Source organism: Dipodomys merriami, unplaced genomic scaffold, assembly GCF_024711535.1.
Source record: "Dipodomys merriami isolate MVZ:Mamm:240054 unplaced genomic scaffold, mDipMer1.0.p SCAF_116, whole genome shotgun sequence".
Lineage (NCBI taxonomy): Eukaryota > Metazoa > Chordata > Mammalia > Rodentia > Heteromyidae > Dipodomys > Dipodomys merriami.
The window spans coordinates 385,509-408,124 of NW_027202449.1; the positions used below are offsets into that span (position 1 = coordinate 385,509).

Genomic DNA, 22,616 nt, shown 5'->3' on the forward strand with positions numbered 1-22,616 from the left:
GTGGTAGAGCGCTAGCCTTGAGCTGAAGAGCTCAGGGACAGCGCCCAGGCCCAGAGTTCAGGCCCCACAACCGGATCCCCCCCCCCCCAAAGAAAAGAAAATCCCTAATCCCGCCCATTCCTCACCAGAGGGCTGGCCAAAGTAGTGTTTCTCAGCCCTTTCCACAACTAACGTTGCCCACCCAGTGCCTGAGACCCCTGGGCAGCTCACACTGCAGAGCAGTCTACTCCAGAAACAGCCTTGTGTGCAGCTGGAGGACACGGTGGCCGTGAGCCCACCAGGGGTCACGTGGGGCTGGAGGACACGGTGGCTGTGAGCCCACCAGGGGTCACGTGGGGCTGAAGGACACGGTGGCCGTGAGCCTACCAGGGGAGCTGTGGGATGTCTGAGTAGTGGGGCAAACGCAGCCCCGGGAGGGAGCACTGTGGGAGGGAGCTCGTGCATCGTCCACATCTATAGTCCAGGAACTTCCTACAGAAGCCCCACTCACGATTTATGGCTGTAATTACAGGAGTTCACCTCCACCGAGCAGGCCATCAGAGCAGCCTCCTTGCTGCCTCTGTGCACACCCCTGGCCTGGCTGTAGAAATCACATGTCGGGGGCTGGGAAGGTGGCTCAGTGGTAGAGCGCTTGCCTCTCATGCATGAGACCCTGGGTTCCATTCCTCAGCACCACATAAGCAGAAGAAGCCAGAAGTGGCGCTGTGGCTCTAGTGGTTGAGCGCTAGCCCTAGCTGAAGAGGTGAGGGACAGCACCCAGGCCCACAGTTCAGGGTTCACAAGCAGGGGGGAAAAAAAAGAAATCACATGTCGGTTTCACAAAGGGATTCTGGTAAAATTCTGGAACTGGTAGAGAGGCACTGCTCTTGTCCTATAAAAATAGCCCAGGTATGGGGTGGGTGGGTTTCATGAGTGACTCCACATCAGAACAAGGTGACACCGACTACCTCCTTGGCCCTGAGGCCTGGCCACAAGTTCCCTGAGGTTCCCATGGAGACAGCCTCCCTCAGAGCACAGAGGCTGGGCAGGGGAGGCAGTCATGGAAAAGAGGGGAGAAAGATGTCCCCAACAGACCAGACGGGAGCTCCCTACAAGGAGCAGGGGATGCTGTCACTAGGCTGCGAGTCCTCTGAGCCCTCCCAGGAGTCAACTCTCAATCTCCCTCTTACTACAGTGAAAAAAGTGCCGCCTTCCTTTGGCAGCTGCCTCGCTCGTAGCCACGGGAGAGTGCAGGTGCTGACTGGAGGACAAGACAGAGCAATTCTACCCTAATGATCCCTTAGCCTGGCTTTGAGGGAAACAAGAACAAGACCTATGATGCCTAAAAGCCAGAAATCAGGCCAAATCAGCGCCGTAGCCAGAGTTCCAGGCCTGCTGATAGGGGCTGTGCGTTGGATGCAAGAGCCACAGGAAATGCCAATGTGCCAGTGTTTTGGGGTTGGAGGCATGGCTTGATTGGTACAGTGCCGGCCAATGAGCGAAAGCATCAGGTACTGAGTTTGAGTCCTGGTCCTGGACTTGGGGGAAAAAAAAGAAAACAATGGGACAGGGTTGTAAGATAAACAGAAGGGAAAGAACAGAGTCAGAAACCAAGGGGATGCAACCTGCCAGCTTGGCAAGCACAGATGCGTTTGATGTGAGCTGCGTTTTAGCTGAGTTCAGAGCAGTCAAGATGGCACTGAAGTCCCACTAAGGCCACTGTCTTGAGGTTTTACTGTGGATCTTCAAGGCTGAAATGACATCTCTGGTCTGCTGCTTCGAGATCAAGCAACCAGCACCCCCTTAAGGATTCATTGTGCATTTTCTGGAGGCCAAATGGCAGAAAAAACTTTATACAACTACCTGATTAAAAATAATTAATGATTGGGCTGGGAAGTTGGCTCAGTGGTACAGTGCTTGCCTCGCATGCATGAGGCCCTGGGCTCGATTCCTCAGCACCACATAAGCAGAAAAAAGCCGGAAGTGGTGCTGTGGCTCAAATGGTAAAGTGCTAGCCTTGAGCTGAAGAGCTGAGGGACAGCGCCCAGGCCCAGAGTTCAGCCCACACGACCGGATCAAAAAAAAAAAAAAAAAAAAAAAAAAAAAAAAAAAAAAAAAAAAAAATAATTAATGATCAAGATGTATTCATAAACTGGTTTGTTAAACGGCAACTCCTTCGCACAATTACTTAAATACCTAGTTCTCTGATTCAACACTGACAGCATCTCTCTGTTCCACAACCGAGTATGCAGTATGTTCAGAAGCAAAAGGCTGCTGGGTGCTGGTGGCTCACACCTGTATCCTAACTACTCAGGGGGTTGAGATCTGAGGACTGTGGTTCTAGGCCTATCTGGGCAGGGAAGTCTCCATAAGACTCTTACCTCCAATTAACCACTCAAAAACCAGAAGTGGGGCTGTGGCTCAATTGGTAGAGCATTTAGCCTTGAGCACAAAGAGGTTCTGGGAGCTGGGAGCCAGTGGCTCACACCTGTCATCCTAGCTACTCAGGAGGCTGAGATCTGAGGATCATGGTCCAAAGCCAGCCCAGGCAGGAAAGTCCGAGAGACTCTTATCTCCAATAAAACCACTAGAAAACCAGAAGTGGTGCTGTGGCTCAAGTGGTAGAGCGCTCGCCTTGAGCTGAAGAGCTGAGGGACAGCACTCAAGCCCAGAGTTCAAGCCCCACGACTGACCAAAAAAAAAAAAAAAAGAAAGAAAAGAAAAGAGGTTCAGGGACAGCACCCAGGCCCTGAGTTCAAATGGCTTGCCATCTCTCCAGCCGTCACTGCTATTCACCCGACGACCTTGGCACTGGCAAAGCCGTGCCAGTCCATGTGGAGATGACACCAGCATTCTGCTTGCTGGAGGGCCACACTAGCCACAGCAGTGCACTTCCTCCCCCACGCCAGGGGCCAGATGAGCTCTTGCCTGTAGCGTGAGTGTGAGGTGCCCGGCTGGCCAGGCTGGGCAGGAGCAGTGTTCTCCAGCAGCGCAGCCTGAGGACCCGGGGCCGGGGCTGCAGCGCCGGCTTCTCTGTGTTGGCGCCCAGTGCACCCGACGTTGGGGTGGCCTACCTCGGTGGCTGTGGGGAGCGCGGCTTCGGCTTCTCCTTCTCCTTCTCCCGCTCCTTGTCCCGGTCCCGCTCGCGGTGCGGCCGGTCCTTCTCGTCCCGCTTGGCTCGCTCTCTCTCCCACTCCTCCTTCCTGCGCTGCCGCTCTTTGTCACGCTCGCGCTCCCGTTCTCGCTCGCGCTCCCGCTGCCGCCGCTCCCGCTCCCGGTCACGCTCCCGGTCACGCTCACGCTCACGCTGTCTGTTCTCTCGCTCACGCTCCCTCTCCCTTTCCTTCATTAAAAAACCAACATACACCAGTTAGCCACATTGGCAAAAGAGAGGAAACAGAGCCTGGCGCTGCTGGCTCACGCCTGTAATCCTAGCTACTCAGGAGGCTGAGACCTGAGGATCGCGGTTCCAAGCCACCCCGGGCAGGAGAGACCGTGAGACTCCTATCTCCAATAAACCACCAGAAAACCGGAAGTGGCGCTGTGGCTCAAGTGGTAGAGCGCTCGCCTTGAGCTGAAGAGCTGAGGGACAGCGTCCAGGCCCAGAGTTCAAGCCCCACGACCAACAAAAAAAAAAAAAAAGAGAGGAAACAGGAGCAAGCACGAGGTTACCCAGGGACGCTCCAGGGCCTTCTCCCTCCCCACTGTCTCCTTAAACTGGACAGATGTAAGTAGGAGTGAAGTCACACCAGGGCCTGGTGTGAGCTTGCACCACTGGCTTTCTTCCTATGTATCGCTCCTGAAGATGGAGGCCATGGCAGCTGCATACAGGGCAAGGGTAGCACTTAACTGAGTGGTTTGGAATACAACTGGCAGCTCTCCACTGCTGGCTGATTGATTTGCTCTAAGGTTTAATGTGAAACTAAATATCCACCCACAGCGCACCAGCTACCTTCTTGGCCACTAGGGGGCACACTATGCACCTTTAAGGGCCATCTACCTGCATGTGTCCTGTCTAGGAACAGGGTCCAACAGCCCAGCTCAAGGAGGAAAACTGCTCTGTAGGGCAGATGGGCACAGGAGAGTCAGCCAGGGGGATTTTCTGGGCCTACGGGACTCTTGTTCAAGCTCATCATCTATGAGCAGCTGAGGCTGCCTGCCACCTTCCTTTGGGCCTGAAAAACGTGTGGCCTGTCACACAAACCACAACACATAACCTGCTTAACTGCTTCTGATAGGTCTTCCCTGGAGAAGTCACCCCACCAGTGGAAATCAGGACTTACAGTTTGGAACATACACATCCATAAATATACTAAGCTCTCACAGTCTGGGCAACTTGGGAGAAAATACCACTGCAGACCAGTCTTCTGCCAGACCAGTATGACATGGCTGCCAGAGACAAATCCTTACCCAATGGGCCAGAGAGGTAAGAGAAGTTTTACTTTGTGCATAGCATGGCAAAAAAAAAAAAAAAAAAGAAAAAAAGAACAAAGCCATGTTTTCTCTCTTCCCTTCCCCTTCCTTTCTTTTCCTCCTTTCTTCCCTTCCCTCCCCAAACTCCCTCCTTCCTGCTCTTCTTTCCTGGGGTTTGAACTCAGAACCTTAAGAGCAATAAGATTAGAGGGTGAGCCAGACCTTTGAAAATGGTTACCAAATGGGCTGGGAAGGTGGCTTAATGGTAGAGCGCTTGCCTTGCATGCATGAGGCTCTGGATTCGATTCCTCAGCACCACATTAGCAAACAGAAAAAAGCCGGAAGTGGCGCTGTGGCTCAAGTGGTAGAGCGCTAGCCTTGAGCTGAAGAGCTGAGGGACTGCGCCCAGGCCCAGAGTTCAGGCCCCATGACCTGACCACCCCTCCCCCCAAAAAAATGGTTACCAATACCTCATGAAAAAACCTAATTTTACAAAACTGGCAAGAACAGTTTTTAGCCCCTGTTCACACTACCAAATTTAGTCACTGGGTCAAGATACAATCAATATGGGCTCAGACTTAAGACTGCAGGTCCAATGAGTTCACTGTGTCAAGACAGCAAGCTCACACAAGATCCTACAGCTGGATCAGAAGGCTGGGGGTGGGGCCTGGCCTTGAAAAGCATAGAATTTTTTTTTGTGTACCATATAGAGGGGTTACAATTACATGGGCAATATAATGAGTACATTTCTTATCAAGCATTGTTGCCTCCTCCTTTGTTTCCCCTTCCCATCTCCCCCCTCCCCAAAGTTGTGAAGTTCGTTTTTCAACATAACGACATGTACATCTCATTGTTGCAATTTTGTTTTTTCCCTTCCCCTCCACAAATTATACCAACATCAAATACAGTGAAAGCAAAGGTTATACTGTGGGGGAAGGACATAGAAAAGCGTGGTTTTAATAAGCAGGTCAGTGACAATCACAGCTGTATACTTACGCGGTAATTATGATACGGCTCTGTTTCAGTATATTGTACCCTGAAATTCTCGTACTGTCCACCGCGCCAGAACCGCTCTATTTCATAGTCATAGTAAGGATCCGCATAAGGCTCAAGTCTGAAATAGGAGGGAAATCTTACCACTCAGAACATTAGAGCAAAAATTCTACATAAAGGGCTGGGAAGGCAGCTCAGTGGTGGAGTGCTTGTCTAGCATGCATGAAGCCCTGGGTTCAATTCCTCAGCACCACATACACAGAAAAAGCTGGAAGTGGCGCTGTGGCTCAAGTGGTAGAATGCTAGCCTTGAGCAAAAGCAGCTCAGGGACAGCGCTCAGGACAAGTTCAAGCCCCAGGACTGGCCAAGAAAAAAAAAAAAAAATCTATATAAAATGTGAGCCAACATGGAGCCATGCCCCATCCCGAAAACAGTAACATTATGATCAAGTGCCATTTAAAGCAGAAATGCAAGGGTAAAATCAGCTGCTAAGAAATCCATTAAGGGCCGGGCGCTGGTGGCTCACGCCTGTAATCCTAGCTACTCAGGAGGCTGAGATCTGAGGATCTCGGTTCAAAGCCAGCCGGGGCAGGAGAGACCGTGAGACTCCTATCTCCAATAAACCACCAGAAAACCGGAAGTGGCGCTGTAGCTCAAGTGGTAGAGCGCTCGCCTTGAGCTGAAGAGCTGAGGGACAGCGCCCAGGCCCAGAGTTCAAGCCCCACGGCCGACAAAAAAAAAAAAAAAAAAAAAAAAAGAAAGAAATCCATTAAGGGTGACATTGTCCAAAAAAGAAATGTACTCTTTACCCAACTAGGCAACTGTAACCCTTCTATAAATCACCTTTATATTACAGTAAAGACAAGTTTTTTTTTTAATCCATTAAATATTATACATAATAGCAAACCCGAAAAGCCACTGTTATATCTACAACTGATGAAAAAAATCCTTTGGCAAAAATTTAATACTCGGGGCTGGGAAGGTGGGTCAGTGGTAGAGTGCTTGCCTTGCATGCATGAGGCCATGGGTTTGATTTCTCAGCACCACATAAACAGAAAAAGCTGGAAGTGGCACTGTGGCTCAAGTGGTAGAGCACTACCCTTGAGCTGAAGAGCTGAGGGACAGCACCCTGGCCAACAAAAACAAAAAACTTAATACTCATTCCTGATTTAAAAAAAAAAAAAAACAATAAGCTGGACATCTATGGCTCATGCTTGTAATCCTAGTACTCAAGAAGCTGAGATCTGAGAATTGTAATTTGAAGCCAGCCTGATCAGGAAATTTCATGACTCTTATCTCCAATTAACCACCGCCAAAAAAATAAAAGATGGAACTGTGGCTCAAGTGGCAGAGTGCTAGCCTTAAACAAAGAAGCCAGGTACAGCACCCAGGCCCTGAGTTCAAGCCTTGGGATCCAAAACAAACAAACAAAAAAACAACAGTCAAAAACAAAAAAACCTTTTTTTTTTTTTTTAAAGGGTGAGGGTATGTCTCAGCAGAACACCTGCCCAGCAAGCAAGCAAGCAGGAGGCCAAGTTCAAACTCTAGATTGAGGGGAGAAAAAGCAGGGAGAAAGAAGAGCATTCCTTACTCGCTATCTCTGACATCTCTTGGAACCCGAGAATTCCAGTCTCGGAAAACTTCATTTTCTTTGTCAAATTCCCGTTCATCTTCACCAATTGTCACCGTGAACCTTTTCTCTTCAAAATCAGGCTCCTGTTCTTTCCGAATGGTTGCTTTTTTTAAAACCTACCAAGAGTTGAGCAGAGTCACGGTTAGGAACACAGGGCATCTGACAGACTGATGATTGAGCTCATCTGGGAACAGAACCAGGATGCCTCAAGGGGTTAGTGGTGATGAGCACCAAGCAGAGTGAGTACACAGTCACAGCTGACATCTCAGAGCGCAGCAGGCAAGGGCTGTGTCTGCACCGTCCCGGGGACACACACTTAGGGCACCAAGGAATCAGGGCTGTGTATGAGGAGAAAATGGCTCTACCTGCAAGATGCAGGTCAGGGGCCAGATGAAGAGGGGAGGGGCCTGGAGCTTGGTAGGGGCTGGGCTCTGACCACAGCTGGATACATCAGGGGCCTATGGGGAGGGGAGACCCTGTAGGGTGGCAGGGGTTGGGTTCTGACTGCAAGTTGGCTGTCAAGAGCCTGATGGGGCAAGGGTGGGAGGAAGGCCCTGTGGGGGTTCAGGGTCATCTCAGGCTGTTGGGAGAGTCCTGTGGGGTTCAGGGTGGTCTCAGGCTGTTGGGAGAGTCCTGTGGGGTTCAGGGTGGTCTCAGGCTGTTGGGAGAGTCCTGTGGGGGTTCAGGGTGGTCTCAGGCTGTTGGGAGAGCCCTGTGGGGTTCACGGTTGTCTCAGGCTGTTGGGAGAGTCCTGTGGGGGTTCAGGGTGGTCTCAGGCTGTTGGGAGAGCCCTGTGGGGTTCACGGTTGTCTCAGGTTGTTGGGAGAGTCCTGTGGGGTTCAGGGTCATCTCAGGCTGTTGGGAGAGCCCTGTGGGGTTCAGGGTGGTCTCAGGCTGTTGGGAGAGTCCTGTGGGGTTCAGGGTCATCTCAGGCTGTTGGGGAGAGTCCTGTGGGGTTCAGGGTCATCTCAGGCTGTTGGGGAGAGTCCTGTGGGGTGTCAGGGTGGTCTCAGGCTGTTGGGAGAGCCCTGTGGGGTGTCAGGGTCATCTCAGGCTGTTGGGAGAGTCCTGTGGGGTGTCAGGGTGGTCTCAGGCTGTTGGGAGAGCCCTGTGGGGTGTCAGGGTGGTCTCAGGCTGTTGGGAGAGCCCTGTGGGGTGTCAGGGCCATCTCAGGCTGTTGGGAGAGCCCTGTGGGGTGTCAGGGTGGTCTCAGGCTGTTGGGAGAGTCCTGTGGGGTTCAGGGTCATCTCAGGCTGTTGGGAGAGTCCTGTAGGGTGTCAGGGCCATCTCAGGCTGTTGGGGAGAGTCCTGTGGGGTGTCAGGGCCATCTCAAGTGGTTGGGTGGCCTTGTAGGATGTCAGAGTCACCTCAGGCTGTTGGAAAGGTGGCTAAATATGATGCCTTGTCTTCTGGCCTACCTTGGCACTTAAAGATGGTGGGCCTGTGCCCTGGATGGGCCACCCTAGAGACTGCCTGCTTTGCAGCTAGTCAGACATTATTTCCCATTCTCCATAGCAGTCCTCCCTTTGACTCTTTCACTCTTTCTGGATTAAAGACTCCCCAGGAGCACCGTGGTGGGAAGGGTGCCCAGAGAGTGTACTACTCCAGGCCTTCCTCAGGGTGTGTGACACTGACCTCTTTTGCATGCCGGAGTCCTCGCTCCCAGGCGCTCTCTGTTGGGGGTTCTGGAGGAGGTGGAGGCAAAATTTCATCAACTACTGGCCCACCCTATTAAAAAATGAAAAGGGAAATGTTGAGAAAGCAAGCCAAATGTTCTATAAAGAAATGGTAGGACTGGGAACACGGCTCAAGTGATAGAGCAACTGCTTAGCAAGTGTTAAGGTCCCAAGTTCAAATCCCAGCACACAAAAACAAATGTGGTAAAGGATCACACCTATAATCCTAGCTATTTAAGGGATGGACATTGGGAAGACTGAGGCCAGACTAGACAAAAAAAAAAAAAAAAAAAAAAAAGTTCCCAAGACCCAATTTCAACCAATAAAAAGTTGGGTACAGTGGCCTGCACCTGCCATCCTAGCTCCGCAGAAAATATAAACAGAAGAATCATTGTCCGGCATACACTGGAGACTCTATTCCAAAAGTAACCAAAACATGAGCGGGCTGAACTGGGGGAACGTGAAGGGGTGACATTGTCCAAAAAAAGGAATATCCTTGTTAACTGAGTTATGAAATGGTAATTCCCTGTATGACACCTTGCTAGTAACAAAATTATATTTAAAAAAAGTTATGACAATAGAAAGCGCTACAGGTGTGGCTCAAGTTGTAGAGCACCTGCCTAGTCAGCGAGCAGGCATGAGGCCCTGAGTTCAAACCAAGTACTGCTTAATAAAAAGAAAGAAGACACAGGAACCAAGCATCCACTAAAATGCAAGCTGGTCCCAGGCCTCACACGCCCCCAGACAGCCGAGCTTCTGCTGGGGGCCAGCAGCTCCTTGACTCTTCTCAGGCCAAAGAAAATTTCTGCACAAAGACTATGAATTTGTTTGACATGGCTCAGACATCCAGCTTGCTGGTAAGAGACGGTATGCACTCACCCAAGGATTGGCAGGCATCAGTGGATGAGGTCCAAGAGGCGGGGCACCGTTAGGTGGGAATGGGTCTGCTTTGGTGATTAGGGAGTAGTTTCCCTTGTCATTCACTCCAGGGTGTATAAACCTACAATTCATTCCCCAGGTGCAGTTCCCTACAGAAACAAAAGCCAGGGCAGCAAGGTCACTGGGAGCACAACAGCGCAGGGTGGCAGCTGGGTGAGTGGCCACACGCTGAGGGCCTGCGATGTCTCACAGCCCGGGGAAGGCGCAGGGCCAGGACTGCCCCACGTCCTCCCGTCTTGGGAATTCCAGGGTGGGCTGGGCAGGGCAGGGCAGGGCAGGGCAGGGCCAGGCCTGGCCCAGCCAGGACCTTCTGTGAGACAGCACCCTACACGAGGGCTCCTGCTGGGTACTGGGCTCCTAGGTCAGTCACTCTGTAGAGTCCTTCCTTGTGTGCAGGCTCCGTATCTTAAGACGTCACTACTCCCTACACATGATAAGGTATCGGCATAACACTAACACTGGGTTAGGTATCATAGGAATATCACCTACGGACAAGAGGACATGCACCAATTCTGTGCAAATGCGACGCCCTTTTACAGCAGGGACTTGAGATTTTGTGATCTGAGGGCATTCTGGAATGAATTCCCCATGGAGGCTAAAGGACAAATGCATACAGCAGCAACTATCCAGTACTAATTTAAACAGAGCAGTCTGAGAGTTTCACAGGCCTCAGGCTCAGAGCAGTCTGCACTGTAGCCTCCAGGCAATTCTGCCTCAGATCACACACACACACACACACACACACACACACACACACACACACACACACACACACACACACACACACACACACACACACACACACACACACACACACACACACACACACACACGATATATACACATATCACGTATATATCATATATTTAAGATAAAAGTACACCAATAATTATAAAAATGGGCTTTTAACTTTGCTCACAAGTAACTTATCTCCAACAGGAAACTAGTTTTTTTTGGTTTTTTTGCCAGTCTTGGGCTTGAACTCAGGGCACTGTCCACGAGCTTCTTTTTGCTCAAGGCAAGCACTCTACCCCTAAGCCACCTTCCCAGGCCGATTCCCACTCGACTTCTCAGTAGGATACAAGTCATCTTATCAATAAATGCACACCTGTTTTTTACAATCCTTAATTTGTTTTTCAGCTGGGCATTGGTGGTTCATGCCTGTAATCCTAGCTATTCTGGAGGCTGAGAACTGAGGATCAGCATCAGAAACCAGAATGGACAGGAAAGTTCAAGAGACCCTCATCTCCAATTAACCACAAAAAAGCCGGAAGTGGCCCTGGGGCTCAAGTAGTAGAGAGCTAGCCTTGATCAAAAGAGCCTAGTCCCTTAGTTCAAGCCCCTGGACCACAAGAAAAAAAAAAAAAAAAAAAAGACTCTTCTGAATAGCTAGGATTACAGGTATGAGCTGGCCTAGCTCACTTCATGACCTAACTCTCAAAATATTCATGTAACATTCAATGTTGCTTGTGTAACTGTAAGAAAAGCTGGTAAGTATTCATGACACAAATTATACAATTACACAAATAGTTAAGATTGTAAATATTGTGATAGTTTTAGCTACAATTTTAAAAAATGTTCAAGCCTGTAATCCTAACTACTCAGGAGGCTGAGATCTGCGTATCACGGTTCAAAGCCAGCTTAGGCAGGAAAAGTCTGTGAGATTATCTCCAATCGGCAAAAAGCTATATGTGGTTGAGAAACAGCTTTGAGCTTTAAAAAAACTCAGGGATAGTGCCAAGGCCCTAAATTTAAGTCTCACAATGGACGAAAATGGCACCTAGGCCCCTGAGTTCAAAGCCCAGAATTGTGGCAGGTACGCATGCACGCACGCGCGCACGCGCACGCACGCACACAGAGTATCTGTGTTGTCATGTTTTCATTGTGGTCAAGTCTGAGGCAGAACCGCAAGTGGTCAGAACACTTGCACCGGCTCTCCCTTTTGAAGACTCTAAGGCTGCTGGGCTCCATCACTTTGGCCCTAGATGAGACGCTCACCCTGAGAGCTTCTGCTCAAGGCTAGCACTCTACTACGTGAGCCACGGCTCTACTTCTACTTCTGGCTCTTTGGTGGCTACCTGAAGGTAAGAATCTAACCATCTTTCTTGCCCTGGCTGGCTTTGAACCACGATCCTCAGATCTTAATCTCCTGAGTAGCTAGGATTACAGGTGTGCACCACCAATGCCCAGCTTAGTTAGCCACCCAACTCTTAAAAAGATTGTTCATTTTTGGTCTGAGACCAAGACTTAAACTCAGTATCTGGTGTTTTTACTCATCGGCTAGCATTCTACCAACTGAGCCATGCTTCCAACCCCAAAAAGGATGTTAAACTGAGACATAAGTCACCATACGATATAAAATGCTTTGTTTTAAGTGTACAACTCAGTGCACTTCAATAGTGCATGAATATCAGGAACACTCCAACACCTACAGAAACACTACTCAACTTTGATCAGCTCCTACCTTCAGCCTGGGCAAGTAAGGAGTCTACTTTCTGTCTCTGTGGATTTGTTCTGGACATTTCATAGAAATGGAATCCTCCACAGAGGCTTTGTGTGCCTGGCTTCCCTCCATGTTTCCTAGGTTCATCCGCACTGTGTTTTCTTGGGTGCCATTCCTTCTCTGGCTAACCGGTTCACTATATGGAAGAACATTTTGTTTATCCCCTCATCAGATTCCAGGCATCTGGGTTGTTTCTTATTTTTGCTATTGTGAACCAGGCTGCTATAAGCATCACTGCACAAGTCTGTGGAGACATTTCATGGCTCCCAGACAAGACCTAGAGGTAGAATTACTGGGTCACAGAGTAACTCTATCCTTTACCTTTGAGGAACTGCCCGTTTTGCAAAATGGCTGCACCAATTCACCTTCCCACTAGCAGTGTTTCAATTCCAATATGTCCCATGTCTTTGCCAAAGGAACACACTATTTCTTAAAGCCATTGTTCTTTAACCCATTCACTTTAATTTCACATGAAGCTTATATTCTGGAGGTAAGATGCAACTACATCCAAATGTATTTCTCCGAAGCAAAAGCAGGACACATTATAGAACACTGAAAAGGGAGAATTGAAGGGGGAAAAAAAAGGTAGTCACTGTATTCTATGAACAGGCTAAGAGGACAAGGTTCTGATACTTGACACAAGCTACAGACCATGTCCAGTTAAGTGGCAGACACTGCATCGGCCTCTCCTTCAGATTGCTAACGCAGAGCTCCCTCACAGAAGGCCACACTCACAGAAGCTAGAGCCCAGCAGGTACTCTTGTCAGGCCCTGCCCCCCATCCACCTACCCAGCATAAAGGCCAGGGAGCCCAGGCTCCTGCTCTTGTGTGTGCAGTATCCCCCAGGAATTCAGTGTCTGGTTTTAGGGATGACCGCACTTTGATCTGTTTTGTGCTTCTGCTGTTGAAATTCTGAGGCCTAGTTCAGCAGGGTGAGCCCCCAGCTTCTGGACAGAGCCTCCAGGCAGGGAGGGCCACTTCTGTCTCTTGCAGGGGCTACTGTGTGCACATCTGACCAGCAAGCTGACCTTCTAACACACTGGGGACCCCAGCACTGTGCACTGCTCTCAGAGCAGTACTGATCTGAAGGAACTGCAGACTGCACGTGTTTATGTGTGGATTTCTATGTCCCTTCAACCTAGAAATCCGAGATGGACTGACGTCACTTTATTCCCGCACGCTCAGGTTTGTAACTTTTCTGAGCCACTCACATTTAAAAGAAGAAAGATGGAACACTGACTGCTCTGGACTCTTAAGGTGGCTGTGAGATTGTCACATGACCCCAGCCACCTGCACACTGGGCCCTTGTCACACCCACATTTCCCAGATGAACCAGCCATAGGCATGTGGATCACTCATGACTGAGAGGGGTGGCCCTGGCAGGGGTTCTCATGAGCCCCGCCATTAGGATACGCGGCCCGAGGGACGCGGCTCCCTGTCCGTAGGACGGAACTCCACCACCTGCAGAACTTCCTGCTCCCCAGGTGCACCACCCCGGCCTCAGCCTGGTCTCCTGCACTGCTCGCTCGGGGCCTCGGAGGAGGCTCCCCCACAACAGCTCCGCCCCACAAGCCCCCTTCCTTGCCACGTCCCAGCAGTAATCCAGATCCAGGAGGAAGAAGTCTGGCCCCTGGAGCAGAGAATTTTAAGGAGAGAGTGAATACAGGGTATTTGTACCTTTAACCTGGCCTCTGAGTGGTATGGAATTTGGTATTGGTGGAAGAGGAGTGAACAGTGGTGTCACAACACCTGGAAGAGAAGTACAGGAAGCTCTTGTGAACTTTAGACTGCAGGCAGGCCAGTCAGCGAGCAGCGTCATCTACGGGCAAGAGGAACACATGTCCCCACCTGTCCACGGAGAAGGCTCCATTACAGGACACCCAGATGGCCGCGCACACCGAAGAGCCCCTCACAGAATGGAAAGCTCATTTCCGCTTCTGCGTCCCACAACTTCCACAAAACAAAATGCCTTACCACCATCACACTAAAGGGTTACGCTAGGTGTTAACATGGGGGTCATTCAGATTTTTAGCAAGATGTACCAAGCTGCTCTTGGCTGCTACTGCTTAACACACAGTGCTTTTCACAGATTATCTGTGGCCCTTACAACCTTCCCCTTGCTGTTTCCAAGTCTTTGCAAATGAAGGGCATGCTCCTGACCCACCCTGCGGAGAGAGCTCTTGCAGAGGCACGTGAAATGCTGACTTTGGCAGGCAGCATCTGGTCACTCAGGAGAGTGACCGCTGTGCTGCTGCAGCACAGGTCTACCGCAAGCAATGGGCCTGGAACCACGGCACGAAAGCAGCCAGGCTGGCTCCCCTCCGTGGCGGTCTTTATGGGTCTATTCATAGTTTATCACAAACTCTCAAAGTCTGGCCCTAAGAACAGCTGTACATAGTACACGGCGGGGGGGGGGGGGGGGGGGGGCTGAGCCACCACCACACTGTGGCCAGGGAAGGGCTGAGGCCACATGGACGTGCAGACAATTACCTTTCATGAAGAATCGGCAGGTGGGGCGAGGCCTCACCTTCCTGTCACTGGGGTCCTTCACTTCGCCTTCTTCAAGGTCGTCATCCTGGAACAGAGGACAGCCGCCTTAACAAGGTGGGCACCATCTACCCTCTGCTACCTTCGCCAAGCTGCAAAGAGCAGAATCAGGTGTGGGAACTTGGACACGCTCCCCAAGATGTCCCGGCCTCTCACAGTTCTCATCAATCCCCCCCCTCCCCAGGGACGACCCCAAACCTCACGTACAAGCTCCAGGCTGCGTGCAAAGACACTGTGCAAACACTCTGGGCTACACAAGAGCTTGACTAAGAAGGGTTTTATCTACCACCTTCTCCCGCCCCAATATTTCCCTAGTTTTGTAGGTTATAGGGCTTAAACTTAGGGCCTGGGCACTGTCCCTGAGATTTTTTGCTCAAGGCTTGCAATCTCCCACTTTGAGCCACAGCTCTAATTTCCGTTTTCTGGTGGTTAATGGTAGACAAGAGTCTCACTACCAGGCACCAGTAATCCTGGCTACTCAGGAAGCTGATCAGATCTAAGGATTCCAGTTTGAAGCCAGCCCAGGCAGGAAAGTCTGTGAGACTCTTCAATTAACCACCAGAAAACCAGATGGAGCTGTGTGGCTCAAAGTGGTAGAGGGCTAGCCTTGAGCAAAAAAGATCAGGGATGGCACTTAGACCCTGAGTTCAAGCCCCATGACCACAAAAGAAGAAAATAAAAGGTCTCACAGGGCTTTTTTTTTTTTTTTTGGGGGGGGTGTCAGTTGTAGGGCTTGAACTCTGGTCCTGGGCGCTGTCCCTGAGCTCTTCAGCTCAAGGCAAGCGCTCTACCACTTGAGTCACAGAGCCACTTCTGGTTTTCTGGTGGTTAATTGGAGATAAGAGTCTCATGGACTTTCCTACCCAGGCTGGCTTTGAACTACAATCCTCAGATCTCAGTCTCCTGAGTAGCTAGGATTACAAGCATGAACCACTGACTCCCAGCTGTTTTTTGAGCTGATTCTGAAAGTAAAAAAGGACCAGGCCAAGAGCCTGCTGGGGAGCCTCAAGAACACCTGCTGGGCTCCCTCTGCATCTGGGACACAGTGTACACATGCCAGCAGGACTTCCAGGAAAGGGAGCCCAGGATGTGCGCTTGGGGAGATGCAGAGATCCAGCAGGATGACAAGTTTGGAACTGACCCTAAGAGCAGGGAAAAAACCAGAGCCAGCAGGAGCTGGCATTCTCCCACACAGCTGACAGTCTGACGGGCACTCACAGGGTGGCACCGCCACCTGGGGCGCCCGCGGAACACTAGAGGCTCTCTGGTGGTCAACTGCCATTGCCCCTTGCAGCTCCACGGGCCTCCACTCTAGCATGCTCTAAAGCAAGTGGGGTTAACCGGGCCAAAGTCCTGGTCTAGCAGTGGTGTGCTTGGGGAAGGGGCCAGAGAAGCAGAAGACACCTCCATGAAGGAGCCAGTCAGCTGAGGCTGTCAGGAGCCGGCATGGACTGGGCAGATGGCATGACCCGCAGAGAAGCGACACTCAGGCCGACAAGGCAAAGGGCGAGAAGCCAGCGGTAGCACACAGGGCCTCTCGGGGTGAGCACTCACTGTCTTGGAGTCAGCGGGCTCTCCTGAGTTGAAACCACATCCACAAGCGGAGGTGCACCGCCCTCATGGAGGGGACAAGCCCCGCTCTGCCCCCTCATGTCCTCAGGCCTGGACTCTGGCAAGGGGTCCTGAGCTGCACCCAAGGGCACAGGGTGCTGTGCACCTGCAGTGCACCGGAGCCTGAAGGCCGGGCTTTTAGCAACATGCTGCTTCCTGCAAGGTTGCAGCCACACAAGAGCGCATCATGCAGGGCAAGCAGAACACACCGTCAGCCCACACATTCTGTTTCTAGGGGAAATCAACAGCCCAAGACCACAGCGCTGGACAAGTGGTAGCAGGATTCAACCAGTCTCCTCCATCTACACCTCAATGCAGTGGACCCTAAGGGTGACCCTTGCCCTCTTTTGAACTTAATTAGCTGTAAGACCAACTCAACAGCAGAGGCAGGAAGGGCTACAACAGGTTCTCCTAACTACAAAGGGAGCTTTCTCTTCAGAACACCAAAAGTCCAACACAACCCACAGCCCACCCAACAGATGAACTGAATGTCACAGCATCTTTCCTGATGTTTTTCCCGGTGGTGTGGGGGCAGTGTTCAGTACTACAATCAGCCCACTCTCTCTAGGCTGGTGTGATGCCACCGAGCCACTGGTTTTGGGGACAGGGCCTCTCCTCTCACCAGGGCACATGCTCAGGCCCTCCTTTAAGTGGGGAACCACAGGCACATGGCCGTCCACCTTCCCTCTGTGGAGACCGAGTGACTCCTCACGTTTCCGCCTAGGCTGTCCTGACCCCGCAGCCCTCCCGGTCTCAGCCTTTATTGTGGCTTGTGATGACAGAAATGCTCGACTGTGCCAGTTATGAGTTGAGAAGAAGTCTTCTGAATTTCTCTGCCCAAGTTGGCCTTGAGCTGTGACACCCAGCCAACTAGCTCGGTTACAGGTATGAGCTACAGACACCACCGGGCTTGCATCTTCTCTCTGCTAATCCTTGGATGGACAGAAAGTTCCCCACAATGGAAGCACAAATGGCAACAAGGAAACCTAAACACAAAGTCCTTTGTAAGGTCATGCTGTCATTAGCTTAGGAGACCACTTCCTGCACTAAGTAGTGAGGAGACGAAAGAGCTAAAGTTCTACGTTTATAGCTACACATGCTCCCAAAGTTCTGCTCTTCAGCCCGGTAAGCACCATCTGCAGTCCTACTAACCACCCTGTGTGGTAGCAGCACACTCAGTATGTGTTATTGGCTCTAAAAAAAACTTTTGGGGGGTCGTGGGTCTTGAACTCTGGGCCTGGGCACTGTCCCTCAGCTCTTTAGCTCAAAGTGAGTGCTCTACCACTTGAGCCACAGCACCACTTCCAGTTTTCTGGTGGTTAATTGGAAATGAGTCTCACAGACTTTCTTGCCTGGGCTGGATTACAGGAGGGAGTCATCAGTGCCCAGTGTAAAATTGTTTTTGAGACAGGGTTTCACTATATAGTCCAGGTTGGTCTTCAACTTGTTATCTTCTTGGCTGCCAGTGCTGACCACACTGGCTAAGGTGCAGAGTGTATCTTAGACCGGGTGAATGAAAACCACCCTGCTGCTGGAGAGGATATACACCATGGACCCAGAGTCATAAACCCAACCAGGGATCTCCCTGATCCAACATATCTTTGAGATACTGAACATCTTTCACCGAAATGACACAGATGTGCACCTAAGACACCTCAGTGTTGTGTGCCAGTCATAAAACTTGAACTCAGACCTGAATACTGTCCCTGAGCTTCTTTTGCTTGAGGCTAGCACTCTACTAGAACCACAGCTCTACTTCTGGATTTTTGGTAACTAATTGAAGATAAGAGTCTCAAAGGAGGTTCTGGGAAGGTGGCTCAGTGGTACAGTGCTTGCCTTGCATGCCTGAGGCCCTGGGTTCGATTCCTCAGCACCACATAAGCAAAAAGAAATAAGCCGGAAGTGGTGCTGTGGCTCAAGTGGTAGAGCGCTAGCCTTGAGCTGAAGGACAACGCCCAGACCCAGAGTTCAGGCCCCACAACCGGACCCAAAAACAAAACAAACAGACTCAAAGGACTTTTCTGCCTAGGCTTGAAACCACAATCTTCATATCTAAGCCTACTGAGTAGCTAGGATTACAGGCATGAACTACCAACTCCCAGCCTGATTTTTTTCTTGTTAACTGGAAGATAAAGAGTCCCTGATCCTCAGATCTCAGTCTCCAGAGCAGCTAGGATTACAGGCATGACCCATGGCAACCACCGCTCAGTTTTAATTGGCTCTCCCTACTTATCTCCTTCGGGTTTTATAGTTCCAAAAAGTATTGTCTAGATCTTCAGGCTGTTTCTTCAAAAAAACAAAATGGGCTGGGAATGCGGCTTAGTGGTAGAGTGCTCGCCTAGCATGCATAAAGCCCTGGGTTTGATTCCTCAGTACCACACACACAGAAAAGGCCAGAAGTGCTGCTGTGGCTCAAGTGGTAGTGTGCTCACTCGCCTTGAGCAAAAGAAGCTCAGGGACAGCGCCCAGGCCCTGAGTTCAAGCCCAGGACTGGGGGCAAAAAAGTCCTGATGCAAGTTTTTAAGACTCACCTGCTATGAAAAGCCAACCTACCAAATCTGTATCCCAGACTGCAGGAAACTGCAAGTGTGTGGACACCATCTCGGGTCCACAGGAACCCTGTGGGCTCCTACAGGCTGTCTGCACGGGCCTAGTCCTCATTCTCCATTTCATGCTTCCCCTCTGCCTAGCACAGGCTCTTGTTTCCTGCAGGCAGGCCTGTCCCACCATGGCCCATTTCTGGGAGCGAGGGAGACCAAACCCATGGAGAGCTGTTCCGCGCCAGTCCTGCTGGAGGGCAGGGGTCTTGCTGGCGCTGACTTCATCATACTCACATCTATCTCCCCGTCGTCAATCTCCCCATCGTCGTCCTCTTTTTTTTTCTCCTTGGCAGCTTCCGTGGGGGGTTCCTTTTCTCCCACGTTTTGGACGCCAGGCTTGGCCTCCTCCCCAGGAGCACCATCCCCCTTTTCCTCATCCTCCTCGGCCCCGGCCTTCTCGGTCTCATCATCCTGGGTAGTGGGAGCCGGCTCTTCGGGGACCTCCTCATCATAGTCCAGCTCGTGCTCATCCAGCTCCCTGGTCACAGAGGAGGCTTCGTCCCTGAGATCACTTGTCTGGTCTTCCTCGCCATCATCTGCCTCCTCCTCACACGGAGAACCCGGTGGGCCCCTGTTTAACTCATGAGCCTCAGAGTCGGGGTCCTGGGACTTGGGCTCACTGGCTCGGTCCTCCTCGTCGGAGCGGTTCTCCCCTTCCTGGCTCTGTACCCTGGCCACGTTCTCCTCATCCTCCAAATCAGAAGCCCTCCCCCCTGTCCCGTCCAAGTCCTGGTCAGAGCCGCTCTCCCTCAGTATGTCATCATCTGAGAGTGCCCGCTGTTCTTCTTCCTCTGGGGAGTGAGGGTCCCGTTCAGGGCTCTCGGCCACATCCATCGGTACCCAGTTCTACAAAAGAAACACAACACAGACTCACAGCATGGCAAGGTAGAGAGCAAGCAGGTCCGTTTTCCTGGCACACACCCTCAGCCCTGAGAAGATGGAACCACTGTATTTGGCCGGCACAGCTCCTCCCAAAACTACACACCATCCTCAAGAAAGACAGGCTGAAATTCTACTGCCTGCAGTTGGACTCTCAACACATGGCATGGTACGTGCCTCCTGTCCTTGAAACCTGGCAGACACAGCTCTGCACAGCCCTCCTCTCACTTGTAGCCTGTATACAGTAACAGAAGTGACGGCCAGGGACAGTTACTCGGATTCCGAGTAAAGTACTTTTGACAGTATAATTCTGTATATAGAATAGACAGAAAAATGGAAGGTCAATGTCTGGGGTCATCCTGAGAAGACTAAGGCAGGAAACGGGGCCAGGCAGGGTGAGTGGCATCTGGGCTCGGAGCTCATAGCACTGGCCACCCTTCCCGGGGTACGGGCTCCCGCCACTTCCTCAGCCATCACCACCTCACTGCAGCTGGACACAGACCCCCCAGCGGAGGGCTAGACCCAGGGCTCGGGTCTAGCGACACACCAGAGCCCAAACCACTGTGCCCACACAGGTATTTGTTGCAGGAAATTTTACACATTGTATGCTGCTGTAACAGACGATCATTTCTGGAAATTGCATTTCTATTTGTTTTTTCTGTTGGTCGTGGGGCTTGAACTCTGGGCCTGGCTCCTGGCTCATTCTGTTTTTATGCTGCAGATTCAATCATCGAGTAAACGTTTTCTGGTTTTCCACTTCAACAACTCATAGAAAGCACACTGGTCAGCTATATGTATAATCTCAACACCTGAGAGGCTGAGGCAGTAAGTCTGAGACCAGCTTGGACTACGTACCCACACCTATTAAAACCACTGGAAGAAAGCTGGGCTCTGGTGGTTCATACCTGTAACCCTAGCTACTCAGAATCTGAGATCTGAGGATCATGGTTCAAAGCCAGCCTGAGCAGGAAAGTCTACAAGACTTTGTCTCCAATTAACCACCATCAAACAGGAAGTGGTGCTGTGGTTCAAGTGATAGAGTGCTCACCTTAAGCTGAAGAACTCCATACCCAGGCCTAGAGTTCAAGCCCACAACTGACAAACAAACAAACAAATCAGAAGAGTAGGAAGAAATAGAAGGGATATGGGAATTTTTTGACCCATTTGTTTTAAAGGAAGACCACCTAAGGTGGGCTCAGAGTATGTGGAACTGGAAGTTGTGTCTGTCAGCAAGCAGGGCAGCATGTCACAACAGAGCTTACTACCTAGGGACAGGTTCAGTGTTCATGCTGGGAGAGTGCCTAGAATTTTATTTAAACAAGGTATGCCAGCTTGTTGCGGGATGCTCACACTATAATCCTACTAACTGAGAAAGCTGAGATCTATGGATTGAGGGTCAAAGCTAGCCTAGATAGACAAATCTGAGACTCTTACCTGCAACTAATCAGCCAGCAGAAAGCCAGAATTAGAGGTATCGCTCAAGAGCTAGAAGGCCAGCCAGGAGCAAAAAAGCTGACCGACAGTGTGAGACCTTGAGTTCAAGCCCCAGTACCAACACACACACACACACACACACACACACACACACACACACACACTCTCTCTCTCTCTCTCTCTCTCTCTCTCTCTCTCTCTCACACACACACTCACTCACGCACACAGAAAAATAGGCCATAGTCAAGCCGTCTAATATCTTAGCAACCTCTAGAAACAGTCTATTCATTCTAAGATTAGTATGGGTTTAGAGTATTTTACAGACTACTGTTTTTGGTGCTGGTGCTGCGGGTGAACTCAGGGCCTTGTGCTCTTGCTCAGCTTTCTCATGGCTAGTGTTCCACTTCTAGTCTATTATTTTGCTGGTTAACTGGATACAGAGTCTCTCAGACTTTTCTGACTAGGAAAGCTTCAACTCATGACTCTCCAGTTCTCAGTCTCCTGTGTGGCAGGGATTTAAGAGGGTTTCAAGATCCTCCTGCTCCACCTTCCAACTATAGGCCCACCTCTACATGCCTGGTCACACAGTGTATTTAAATCTTCTCCACAGGAGCTGCCTACAGGTAGCACCTGTTGGGAGCTTTGGGAAGTCAGTCCTGCTCAACTTGTTACTGAGTCTCATAGAACCCATACAAAGGGGGACATATTCACACTCTCACTCTTTATAACTAATGGAAGACTTGGAACAAAGTTACAGCTTAAATCAGCTGTAGGCAAAACTAAATACCAAAACCAACCAAACAAACCCACCCACTGGGGATGACCATTCCTTGGCTTGTCACTCACTTGCTGCCCTATGACCATCGCTTTTCTGGACTGGCCCTGATGATGGGGCCCCAGCTCTAAATGGTTTTACTCTGCTGTCACTGTTTTAATCAGATCCAAGTCCTTTACCTGAACTAGTCCAAGCTCACCAGGTGTTAAACAGCAGGATGTTTGCTTTTACTTTGCTGCTAGAATGAAACAGTGAAGTCTGGGCTTCTGAATTACAGGGCTTGAATCCTCACAGGACTGCCTTCCAGGTTTAACATCTGGGGCAAGCTAATTAACTTGTCAGGCCCCTGTCTTCATCTGAAACATGGAGACAATAGTAGCTACTTTTATGAAGTTGTTGCAACTGTTTGATAAGATGATGAATAAAATTTCTGGCACAAGCTGGACACATTCTAATTTAAAACAAATTAAGTGAAGGGCAGGGAAGTTGGCTCAGTGATAAAGTGCTTGCCCTGCATGCATGAGACCCTGGGTTCAATTCCTCAGTACCACATGCACAGAAAAAGCCAGAAGTGGTGTTATGGCTCAAGTGGTAGAGCGCTTGCCTTGAGCTGAGGGACAGCACCTAGGCCCAG

At 50.6% G+C, this 22,616-nt stretch overlaps 1 protein-coding gene across 5 annotated transcripts in view; it reads right to left on the minus strand.

Moving 5' to 3' along the window:
* Positions 1 to 22,616, minus strand: part of LOC138822820 (zinc finger CCCH domain-containing protein 18) — a 41,426-nt gene that overhangs the window by 14,829 nt on the left and 3,981 nt on the right. For 4 of the 5 annotated variants that reach the window (XM_070015748.1, XM_070015747.1, XM_070015749.1 and 1 more), the window contains 8 exons: positions 19,129 to 19,740; positions 14,627 to 14,711; positions 13,814 to 13,885; positions 9,574 to 9,722; positions 8,654 to 8,746; positions 6,977 to 7,134; positions 5,389 to 5,506; positions 3,054 to 3,322 (listed from right to left, as the gene is read on the minus strand). In XM_070015748.1, the coding sequence (XP_069871849.1) occupies positions 3,054 to 3,322; positions 5,389 to 5,506; positions 6,977 to 7,134; positions 8,654 to 8,746; positions 9,574 to 9,722; positions 13,814 to 13,885; positions 14,627 to 14,711; positions 19,129 to 19,728 (1,544 nt within the window). In that variant the 5' untranslated portion in view covers positions 19,729 to 19,740. The remainder of the gene's footprint in view (positions 1 to 3,053; positions 3,323 to 5,388; positions 5,507 to 6,976; positions 7,135 to 8,653; positions 8,747 to 9,573; positions 9,723 to 13,813; positions 13,886 to 14,626; positions 14,712 to 19,128; positions 19,741 to 22,616) is intronic. The other variant, XM_070015751.1, reaches the window with a different exon arrangement.